Source organism: Glycine soja, chromosome 10, assembly GCF_004193775.1.
Source record: "Glycine soja cultivar W05 chromosome 10, ASM419377v2, whole genome shotgun sequence".
Classification (NCBI taxonomy): domain Eukaryota; kingdom Viridiplantae; phylum Streptophyta; class Magnoliopsida; order Fabales; family Fabaceae; genus Glycine; species Glycine soja.
Window position 1 is genome coordinate 2638188 of NC_041011.1, and position 11906 is coordinate 2650093.

Consider the following 11906-nt stretch of genomic DNA (forward strand, 5'->3'; position numbering starts at 1 on the left):
TGAACTAAAATAACATAATTAATTAAAAGTGACATTAATCTTTTTAAAATAATTAAATTTACATAAAAATGTTATTATCTTTATTTATTTTTAAAAAATAAATAACAATAAATTAATGAATAAAATTATAATCATTATTAAATTATTAAAATAAATAATAATAATAATAATAAAGGTGATTATTTGTGATTTCAAATTCATTTTTTTCATTTACTTAGTTATTTTTAATTTTTTAAAATAAAAAATAGTAATCATTTTTAACCTTCATTATATTAAGACAATTATTTTAAAATTTAATACACTAATGATACTAATGTTTTTAACAAAAGATTGAAAGAAAAAAAAAAAGACAAAAATATACATTTCAAAAACATAAAAAATAAAAATAAAAATTTTAAAACTTAATATACCTATAATAAATCAAAAGTGATATTAAGAAAAAAAAATTGATAATTAATATGGCTAATATTAATAGAAATACATATTATCTTGAACAAGAATAACTTAGAATCATAACAAACATAATTTCTTAACTTTTTTCCATATCATGAGCCAATGCCCCATATATTATATCTTGTATTCTAATATAAACAATAAGGAACACAAATAAGAAAGGGAAAGTCGTGTTTATAATCAAGTACAAAATTTCATCGCTAATCTACTATTTATGAACAACTTTTGACAATAATCCATTGTATACAAGACACCTAGCAACAGAGCAAGCCCCAAAGATATACTAGTTGACAAGAATTTGTTTTCGGAACCCACTCTCGTCCCCCACAAAAAACAAATAATGTGCAGGCAAGGAACGGAATTGCATATGACACAATGATCTAACTATCAGCGGCTCTGAAAATAGTGAGCAGAGACAGGAAGAGGTTAATGATGTCCAGATACAAGGAGATCGAAGCCCAAATGTATTCATCGTACGAGTATCTCTTGATCAGGTTGTCTGTGTCATAGATGATGTAGCCGCAAAATATAATGGCTGCCAAGCAACCATAGATCATCACGGACAATTTACCCAGTGGAAACAGAACCTGCAAGAGAAAGAAAAGGATACAAGGATTAAACCGAAATAATTACAATAGCACAATACTACATGTGAAGCAACAGTGTTTGAAGATCATAATACCTGAATCAGAGCAAAGACCATAAGAACTAGCACTGCACCAAACAAGAAGGGTCCAAGGAAGTTGAAATCATGGCCTCTCCTTGCAGCCCAAAATGTGTAGAGTGTTAGAGCAATCACCACCACAGCAGTCAATATGACAGCTTCCAGAATAACTTTCTCTGTATCAAATTATCCAGTGCCATTGGAAAAATAATCAAAACCATACACAAGTCGGCAATTTTCACTGAAGAATGCAACTTAAGTTGAACGAAGTTGCACAAGCCAAAATATACAAGGGAGTAAAGTCTTAACACGTGACAACTTGTTGTTCTCAATTTGGATTTCAAGCGTGGTTTTATACTTTTATTTCCCATTGCAGAAACGGTAGTTACATCAGAAGCTGCCATGTAAGGGAATAATCCAATCTCCTCCCTCCATTGCACTCTCAATGGAAGGAAGGAATCAGTAGATCTAAACTTAGAACCCTAATGTAACCACAAAAATAAGTTTTACTCCCTCGCTTCCTTTTTAATTGTTGGATTTTTGGAGAATTTTTGTTTCTATTACCATCTATCATTTACAAAGTTGAAGATCACATCCTTTTATCAATTATAATCATACTTGTCTCCTAATTTTAATTAATTTAGGCATGCATTTATTTGAAGTGGAAAGAAAAATGGGTAAAACACAAAAGCCCAAAACTATTTTATTAGAATCAAGAAAGATTATTGCAATACTTGGTTTCTACATAAGAAACTTAGAAGACAGATATAAAAGAACAGAGGAAATAACATATTGCCTTAATATCCTCCCAGACCGGACACAAAGATCTCTCCAACGGAGCACCCACGCATTGGAATTTGGTCACAACCCACAATGATGGATTTACCCCGAAACCCCAAGTTCAATATCAAGAGTAATCCCAATTTCCTAAATTTAATTCTCCTTTGTCCATTGTCCCGAATTAGAATCATACACATCAAAGTCCAAATTATAACCAAGCAGACCAAACTAATAGTGTCTTTAATTCAAAGGAGAAAAGGAAAGGATGGGAGCTTTAGCCGATGGGAGGAAAAACCTGAACTATTATATACCTCTATAAATGGTAAGGAAAGTGATGAAAAATAAAATTGTGGAACAATGAAGTGTAGATTTTTAAATCAAACAAGGTAAAATTTAAAAACAATTCTCCCTCCTCTAGGACCAAACACAAAGGTGTTGCAAGTTGAACAACTAAAACAACACAAACCATAATTTATTTCAGTTCTATTTTTTCTTTAAAAAAAAAACACTAACAAACAAATTCTAAATTACCACAAAGAAAAAAAGAGGACACAGACGATGAATCTTACCGCTAGTAAAGGCGCAACTCAATCCAACGACAAAACCAAGAGACACGGTGAAAACTGCTAGGAGCAAGTAATTGACGGGATGCTTCTGGGAGTAGTAGTAAAGTGGACACAACGCTGCAATTGCACGCAAAACCAACACAAAAAAAAGAAAGAAAGAGAAATCAGAGAAAAACTAAAGAGGAAGTAAGGAATGGAATCGGAATGAATTAGGTTAAGAGAGACGCACTGATGAAGGGGACAAAGATGAGGACGATGTAGAGAGCCAATCCGGCGCCGGTGGTGGCGAAGAAGACGCTGATTGGGCGGACGGTGACGACGACGGCGCCGACGACGATGGTTACGAGCAACTGTATGGCGATTATGGAGTATACTTTTCTGATGAAAGACCAGCGCAGTTCGGGGCTCTCAAGCATCATCGGATACAGCGGGCGAGAACCGCTTTCCAAATCGGTTTTTCCCAATGGTTGGTTCCACATCTTGTTGCTGCAGAGAGAAAGAAAGAAAGAAAGTTAATTAGAGCTTTTGGATCTTGCTTGCGTGGATAAATGAATGAGTTTAAGCGTGAGGCTCGTGTGGGAAAGGAAACTTCGTGAGACTTCGCATACCTTACACGAGTGGGGAACGTGAAACGTCGCCGTTTGTGTACGCGTTGGACACGTGGTGTGTTTTCTGATTGACGCGTGTACGGATTGGAAACTCTAGATTTTTCCAACGGTGATTAGCCTGTAACTGATGAAACGGGGTCGAAGAGCAAAAACAAAAAAGAAACACTACAGCTAATATTTGAGTTACATTTTTTGTTGAGCATGAGATTATTCATGAATTATTGTAAATTTGTAAATTTTCTAATATTTGAGTTCTTTTTATACATATGATCACTGCAAGATAACGAGGATAAGTATTCTAGAATAGTTGAATAAGGGAGAGATGATTAGTTTACGTTAACGCCTAAAACTAAAAGTAGTTTTATACCTAACAAACATTCACTCATTCATTTCAAGTCTTGTAGGATTCAGATTCAGCATTTCATGTGCTTATATGGTCTACTTTACAGCTCTCAAGTTTGGATCTTATCCATCAGCACGTTTTTATTGGATTTAACACCAAGGACCCGTTGTAGCACAACCAAATTTCATTTCACATAAAGCAAAATTACCCTTGAAAAAAATGTATTCCAGTGTGTCATCAACATTTGTTGAATTTAATAATTATGCACAAATAAATGCATTGTCAACTCTTTAAGCGTGTACATAATTAGTACTATATGATAAACTTAAATTAAAATAATAAGAACAGTTATTATTAAGTTGAATGTAGGAGACAAAATAGCCTAGTTCAACAAAATACAAACTAAACACACAGCAAATAGCAAGCTCTAGAAAAGTGGTGTCAGATGGTCACAGCCAAATATGAGGTGGAGAATCGTCTAATCCAACGAATCATGACAATATCCAAAGTGAGAGAGGACACTTTAGATATGTCTAAACTTCTCCTGCCATTTCCATTTAATCATATCATATATCTAATTTAACATAAATTTGGTGTCTTACATCATTAGCAGGTCCTAATGAGAGTCGACTTGCACCTTAATTAGTCATCGATTTTGCAACTGGATCCACCACAAAGCTTAGCCAAAGTAATGGAAGACCCCAAGTTCAAGCAAAAGAAAGCACTAGAAGCATTGCGAACCAGACAAATTAAGGTGGGAAGATGTTCAAAGATGTTCTCATATTTGATTTAAATAAATTTTCTGACTAAACCAGTTTTTAATTATCATAATTTAATAAGTAAATACTAATATAGGTTAGGTCAATCGTTTGCACCATACTTAGCCTATAAGTAAATGATGGATATTGTCTACCAATATTCTTTTTAAGACAAATTAATATATTCTCTGGCTGTAGTAACTATTGACTCTATATTTTAGTTTACTATTTTTAATATATTTTTTTAACTGCTTTAACTGTTGTGGCTTTTATAACTCTGGGGTTACTGCTGTATAAATAGCCCCTTTCTGTTGTCATGCAAAGGAGAAAATTGACTCCTTAAAAGAATAACAATATAATTCATCTTCGCTGTGTATATGTAAATATATCTTTTTAGTTTGATCTTGTTTTGTTGTATCCTTGCAATACGAACCAACATTGGCATTAGATCAAATTTATGTCTATTTTACTAAAGGTTTACAGTCTATATATTTTTCATTTAATGATATTTTGTAGCAAGAAAAAAAATTAAAAATTAATTAAGTTTATTTTTCATTTAATGAGATTCATGTGATTTTTTTAATCTGAATCAAAGATAAATACCAATGATTTTCAATAACTTACACACACCATGCTAATCAAATGAACTAAAATATATGATTAATATTTTTTTTGTATTTAAATAAACTGCCTAAAGAGATTAAATATGTCCAATTAGTTAAAAGATTAAATATTCTACCATTTAATATAATAAAATTAATATTTTCATCTTGATTATAGGGATAAAAATGACATCCCAAACAACTATTAAATTGATATGATGATAACCAAATGATTGGACATATATAATTAATGAGATGAAGTTAAAGTTCAATCGTTTTGATATTACATGAATTTTATCATTGGTGAAAATAATTTTTACCATATTTTACTTATTTCTAAATCAAACTCTGAATTAATCAAAATCTATTTTTTCTTATGACTGGATGATTAAGACAAAAAAAATTTCATAATCATAACATAAAATCTCACTTGTCATAACTACTATGACATTTTTTCAAAAAAAAAACTACTATGAGATGAAACATAAAATCCAAAACAAACACGTGGACCACAAATTGTTACATTTACAATTCAAACGTTAAAGGGACATGACCCAAATGACAATATGGGGTTGAGTGTCCCTTCACCTCTTAAAAAAGTATACTTTAAGATTAACAGAATTACTCAACATACTCACAAGTACCTCGAGTTGGAAAACCTGTGTTACGAACTAGGTTTTAAAAGCATAATATGTCAAAATAAATAACTTCACCCAAAAGTAGTGGTCAATCCAAATTGACTGTTCAAACATTAATTTAATGGGCTAGAAGTAAAAGCCAGATGGACCAATCCAATTTTCATATGAAGCTATAATTTTGCCGTCCTGGCGTAGCTCATCTAATTGGGCCAAACTGACCCATTTTTTTCATAAGTTTATATGTATTTTACATATAACATTCCTTTATACGACAACTTAATAAAATGATCAACTTAACACTTTGTTTGGTAATAAGGAAATAAACAGAGAAAAATAGAAAAGAGAGAAATATGTTAGAATTTGGAGTTGTTTGATTTGAAAGAAATAAAAGAAAAACAATATTATGAAGTTATTTGGTTTGAATAAAAGAAGAAACGAGAAATTAGATTATAAAAAATTATTTTACACCTTTCAAATTGAAATAATGACTTGTGTCATACTTTAACTGAAATATGAGACCAGATAAACATATGGAAGTCATTTAATAGATTATATGGATATGATAATCGATTAAATGGTTCTTTCAATATGTGAATATAATCAATGATGTGATGAATATGAATTCTTTAATTTTAAATTACAATTATTACATCACAGCTAATCAATGATTTTGCTAGATATATAATCAATAATGCACTGAATATGAGTTCTACATCAATATGTAAGAAAAATATTGGTAAGTTTAATCAATTGTGCATCAAATGGCTTCTTCCAAGTAATCAATTATAGACACATAATTGATTATTATGTGAATATAACTTATTAACAAGAATGTGATGAAGAAAGGTGAATATATGGTCGGAGATGTGAGTAGTGCAAGACTTCCCCATAAGACCAATGGTGCAACACTTCACAACGATGAGCATCAACACGAATAGAAAAAGATTATTGTGGGAGTTACAAAAATAAGAAGAAACAGTTTATTAAAGATATGTCACTCAATCAAGTGATCCAAAATTCAAATCTTGATTGATCCTTAGGTAAAAATAAATTATATTGAAAGAAAAATACTCATCTTATTATGCACTCATAGTTTTTGACAAGATTAATCATCACTTTCGACCGAAATTATTTCATACTAATATCATGATAAAAAAAAACTACAAGAAAAGTACTTTTGTCATTAGTTAACTTGGTTAGTATTTCCAACCAATTTCTTCTTTGATTTGCAAAGAAACAAAAATCTTATAGGAACTATTATTTTTACAATTATTTCTTTAAATGGTACCAAATACCTTAAATTTTGTTATGACTCCTATCTATACTCTTTCCCCTCTATTTCGAAGCAACCACATAATGTAAAAAAGAAAAAAAAACACTTAGTGCAAGATAGTTGAAGAATTGGAGTTAATATTACATAGTTTTCAAGAATAGGGTTAATCCTATTCTTAAAAAAAAAGTAGTTATAAAAAGCATATGACATAAAGTTAATTTTTTTAGATTTTATTTTTAATATTTAAAATAAAAATCAATTTAGTTTTCTAATGCATGTTCAGTCATTAAAATATTTTTTAAATTCAAAACAAACATATTGTAAAAAACAAATGAATTTCAAATTTTTGTCAAGGATTAACATAATTTTCCTTATGACTAAGTTAAGTATTTACAGAAATAAAAATATTTCAAAGTAAATCAGACAATTATTGTTTGGCTGAAAGAATTGAACAAGACATCATTTTCAGACGAGGAATATATGGGCGTTTGTCATTGGCATGGGAAAAGGACTGCGCAATATCTGTCATTCTCCTGTTATTTTCCTTTTTTATTTCAATTGTTTCATCAATTGTTTTTGTTTTTAGTTCTGTTTTTTTTATCCTTCAATCAACCAAGTTTAAACTTTGATTCCTATTGATTTTGGTAAGTTCAACTTCCAACCAACAGTAGCTGCAACTTCTATGGTCTCCAACTACAACGGAAAGAAGGGAAAAGTAATTCACTTTCCCTTTCACCAACCAAAGGAAAAAGTAAAAGTTAGTTAAAGTCGAAAATTTTCAGTTAGATTCCCCCTCACTTGGATTTGATCTCTATGCCCTTCATCTCATGCTCCGAACCCTTCATTTGGTTCTGCAGATTGAAGCCACAGGTGAAGTTTCTCTCTCTCTGGCATTTTGTGTGCTGATTTGGATGAACCAGCTACAATTCAAGTGGCCATTTTTTTTTTTGTGTTGAGATCTTTCTTAGCTATTTGACCGTTTTGTCTATATATTCCTTGTTTAATGCTGAAATGAAGAGAGTAGAGTAAAATTATTATTAAATGTTCCCCCTTTTTTCAGGAATATAAGTCTTGACTTAGATTTAGTTAATGGGTATGATCATTTTTTTTAGGAAAGACCGTTACTTTGAGATTGTTTGTTCTGTTGCTTCTAAAAGGGGAACAGTTAAAGGAAGAAAGGAAAAAAGAAAATAAGTGTTTTTTCTTTCTGGGGTTGGGAATTTTTGAGTTGAGGGTTGTGGAATGTGACCTGCAGGTTGAAGCTTCTCTCTTTTCTCTTTTGGTAGGTCTGCTCCTTTTCTTTGGCTTCAATTTGTAAAGGTTTGATTTTGAAGAGGAAGCATACAGTGGTATTATAGTGGAGATCTGGGACTTGTTTTGCCTCTTATGCCCTATGAGGACTTTCTTCACCGCAGAGTCGTGTAAAGAAGCACACCATAGTGCTTTGAATCCACAGTCCTGGCTCCAAGTTGAAAGAGGGAAGCTTCCCAGATTGTCATCACAGTCCTCTTCTGCATCAATGTAAGTTTTTCTGGCCAACATTTTTTATTTTGAAGCTTTGCTTATTTTAGTCATTTCATTGAAGTGGTGTATACTGTTAACTGCCACAGAGAATCCCTAATCAAGGTCCCACAGTCACCGATACTCCCATTCTTCAAACCTGTTGATTATGTGGAAGTCTTAGCTCAAATCCATGAAGAACTTGAATCTTGTCCTCCACAGGAACAATCAAATCTGTTTTTGTTACAATACCAGGTCTTTAAGGGCCTGGGGGATGTCAAACTGATGCGTAGAAGCCTCCGGTCAGCTTGGCAGAGAGCAAACACTGTTCATGAGAAAATTATATTTGGGGCATGGCTGAAGTATGAGAAGCAAGGAGAAGAATTAGTTGCTCAGTTGCTCACAGCTTGTGGTAAATGTGAAAAGGAATTTGGACCCATAGATGTAGAATCTCATATTCCTTTTGATAAAAATGTAAGTTCCCAAGATAGAGCTTTGATGAATGGGAACGATGCTTCAGAATATGTTATCTTTAAAATTGGAGATGAGAAGATAGTCTGTGATAGACAAAAGATTTCTGAACTTTCAGCACCATTCCATGCAATGCTAAAGGGTTGTTTCAGGGAATCACTTTCTGAGACTATAGATTTGTCTGAAAACAATCTCTCTCCTTCAGGTATGAGGGCAGTAAGTTATTTCAGCTTGACAGACAGTTTACTTGACGTCCCTCCAAATCTTTTGGTGGAAATATTAGCTTTTGCAAATAAGTATTGTTGCGAAGGACTAAAACAGGCTTGTGACAGAAGACTTGCATCCTTAGTTTCCTCCAGAGAAGATGCACTGGAACTCATGGAATATGCTGTTGATCAGAATTCAGCTGTCCTTGCGGCTTCTTGTTTACAAGTTCTTTTACGTAATATTCCCAAATGCTTGAGTGACAATCGGGTTGTGGAGTTATTTATTCATGCTAATAAACAGCAGTTGGCAGTCATGGTTGGGCCTGGTATATTTTCACTTTTCTGTTTCTTGAGTGAAGTTTCTATGAACCTTAATTCTAGTTCAGACACAACAGCTCATTTCCTGGAACGGTTAGTTGATTTTGCTGAAAATGACAAGCAGAGACTGCTGGCATTTCATCAATTGGGATGTGTAAGACTCTCAAGGAAAGAATATGATGAAGCCTATTGTCTTTTTGAGAGGGCTTTAAATGTAGGTCATATTTATTCTGTTGCGGGTTTAGCTAGACTGGACTCTATAAAGGGTGAGAAACTTTTATCTTATGAGAAGATCAGCTCAGTCATTTCTTCTGTTACTCCACTTGGATGGATGTACCAGGAAAGATCACTATACTGTGATGGTGATTTGAGGCGGAAAGACCTTGAGAAAGCAACTGAACTGGATCCTACTCTTATATATCCCTACATGTATAGGACTGCCTCTTTAATGAAGTCAGGGAATGTTCAAGTTGCACTGGCTGAAATCAACCGGATTCTTGGCTTCAAACTTTCATTAGAGTGCTTGGAACTGCGGTTTTTTATCTATCTGGTCCTTGAGGACTACAAAGCAGCGCTCCGAGATGTTCAAGCAATTCTTTCCCTGTGTCCATCTTATAAAATGTTTGAAGGGCGTGTAGCTGCATCTCAGCTCTGTACTCTTGTGCGTGAGCATGTCGAACATTGGACAACAGCAGATTGTTGGGTCCGATTATATGACTGTTGGTCTGCTGTTGATGATATTGAGTCTCTATCTGTCATCTACCAGATGCTTGAATCTGATGTAGCAAAAGGTGTTCTATACTTCAGACAGTCATTGCTTCTCCTCAGGTATATTAAGAATGTTTTGATAACTGTCCAGGCAAATGCAATGTGTCACTTCCTTGTTTTTTCTCTCTCCTCCTGTCCAGTAGCATTTTTGTTGTTCTTGTATAAATGATGGATATGATGTGAATAAAAGTTGCTTTTATCGTGATGAGCACGGGCCTGTACCCTATTTTATTGTAAAAAGATCTTGAATTCCACCTAACTCCACCTATGAACCATAGGAATCTGATATGGTAATTGGTGTCTCTCATGTACATATATTGAATCATAACTAAAAGAATAGATAAATGATGGCTGTTTTTAATTTTTCAAAGTGTATGTAGAATTCTTTGTCTATTTATAAGTCACTACATCTCTGTCAATAAACATAAAACTGCAAATTCTGCTGCTTCAAGATCCCTTTTTCTTTGTATTCTGATTCTAATACTGACTGGAACTTATGTATGCTGAGTCTATAAATCTGACATTTATTTGAAGGCTAAACTGTCCTGAGGCTGCCATGCGGAGTTTACAGTTAGCTTGGCAACATGTATCAAGTGAGCATGAAAGACTTGTATATGAGGGCTGGATCTTGTATGATACAGGTCATTGTGAGGAAGGGCTTCAAAAAGCTGAAGAGTCTATTAGTATTAAAAGGTCTTTTGAGGCCTACTTCCTGAAGGCCTATGCATTGGCCGACTCCAGTTTAGATTCATCATGTTCTTCAACTGTTATTTCTCTTCTGGAAGATGCCTTGAGGTGTCCTTCTGATAATCTGCGCAAAGGTCAGGTATAGTTCTTCAATTGTTCCGTGTGTTGGAAATATTTTACTGATCAACAAAACAAGTGGACCTTCACACGGGTTAATAACAAACATCGTATCCATATAAGTTTGCTACTTTGGATACAATTAGCCTTTTGTTTTACAATTGTTTTCTTCCACTTAATTTACCAGGCTCTAAACAATCTTGGAAGTGTTTATGTTGATTGTGGGAAATTGGAGTTAGCAGAAGATTGCTATATCAAGGCCCTTAAAATCCAGCACACCCGAGCCCATCAGGGTCTTGCTCGTGTTCATTTTCTAAAAAATGATAAGGCTGCCGCTTACAAGGAAATGACCAACCTTATTGAGAAGGCAAGAAACAATGCATCAGCATATGAGAAGAGGTCTGAGTATGGTGATCGTGAAATCACAAAGGCAGATCTGGAGATGGTGACTAGATTAGATCCACTTCGGGTGTATCCTTACAGATATCGAGCAGCAGGTTCATATTTTGCTTGTCTACTCACCCACAATTCTGTTGGTCTGCTATAAGCAACTTGCTTATATGTTATTTTTATAAATATTTGATATTGTATCTTAATATTGTCGTTGTTGTGGGTGCTATTGCAGTAGTCAATCTTACTCATATCGTCATATCACATTATGGTATTGCAGCTAGTACTCAATATTGTTGATAATTTGTATATGGTGTATGTGGTTGCAGTTCTGATGGACAGCCATAAGGAAGAGGAAGCCATTGCGGAACTCTCTAGAGCAATTGCATTCAAAGCTGATTTGCACCTCTTGCATCTACGTGCAGCATTCCATGAACACAAGGGGGATGTTTTAGGTGCACTAAGAGACTGTCGTGCTGCTCTCTCAGTGGATCCATTCCATCAAAAAATGTTAGAACTTCACTGTCGTGTCAATAGCCACGAGCCATGAGTCAAGACCATGAATTCTGCCAAATGAAAACATTAACGGTCACCAAAAGTGAATTTGTAAATGAAAAGTATAGTTAAATAAGATTTAACTATCCGAAGACTCTATTTTTAGGGGTGGCCGAAATTTTAACATTTATACATTCCTTTTTTTATATTTGCTAAATACACAGCTCCATATCTCACACATCTCAATGTCTCTTCACTTTTTTTTCTCA

At 33.7% G+C, this 11906-nt stretch overlaps 2 protein-coding genes across 4 annotated transcripts; one reads left to right on the forward strand and one right to left on the reverse strand.

Moving 5' to 3' along the window:
• Positions 1-534: 534 nt before the first annotated feature.
• Positions 535-3038, reverse strand: LOC114372546 (protein LIFEGUARD 2-like). Its single transcript, XM_028330154.1, has 4 exons — positions 2693-3038; positions 2467-2580; positions 1136-1293; positions 535-1040 (listed from the first exon to the last, which is right to left on the reverse strand). Exons 1-4 carry the CDS (start codon positions 2940-2942, stop codon positions 834-836), a joined length of 729 nt encoding a protein of 242 aa, XP_028185955.1. The 5' UTR covers positions 2943-3038; the 3' UTR covers positions 535-833.
• Positions 3039-7200: 4162 nt separating this feature from the next.
• LOC114371930 (ETO1-like protein 1) lies at positions 7201-11906 on the forward strand. Of its 3 annotated transcripts, none has more exons than XR_003658083.1 (6): positions 7201-7555; positions 7972-8206; positions 8296-10008; positions 10483-10769; positions 10940-11249; positions 11472-11906. XR_003658083.1 is itself a non-coding variant. In XM_028329258.1 (6 exons), exons 2-6 carry the CDS (start codon positions 8079-8081, stop codon positions 11690-11692), a joined length of 2664 nt encoding a protein of 887 aa, XP_028185059.1. In that variant the 5' UTR covers positions 7207-7555; positions 7941-8078; the 3' UTR covers positions 11693-11906. The 3 variants fall into 3 exon arrangements, 2 of the variants coding, with proteins under 2 accessions (XP_028185059.1, XP_028185058.1); XM_028329258.1 differs by having other exon boundaries at positions 7207-7555; positions 7941-8206; positions 10483-10774; XM_028329257.1 differs by having other exon boundaries at positions 7207-7555; positions 10483-10774.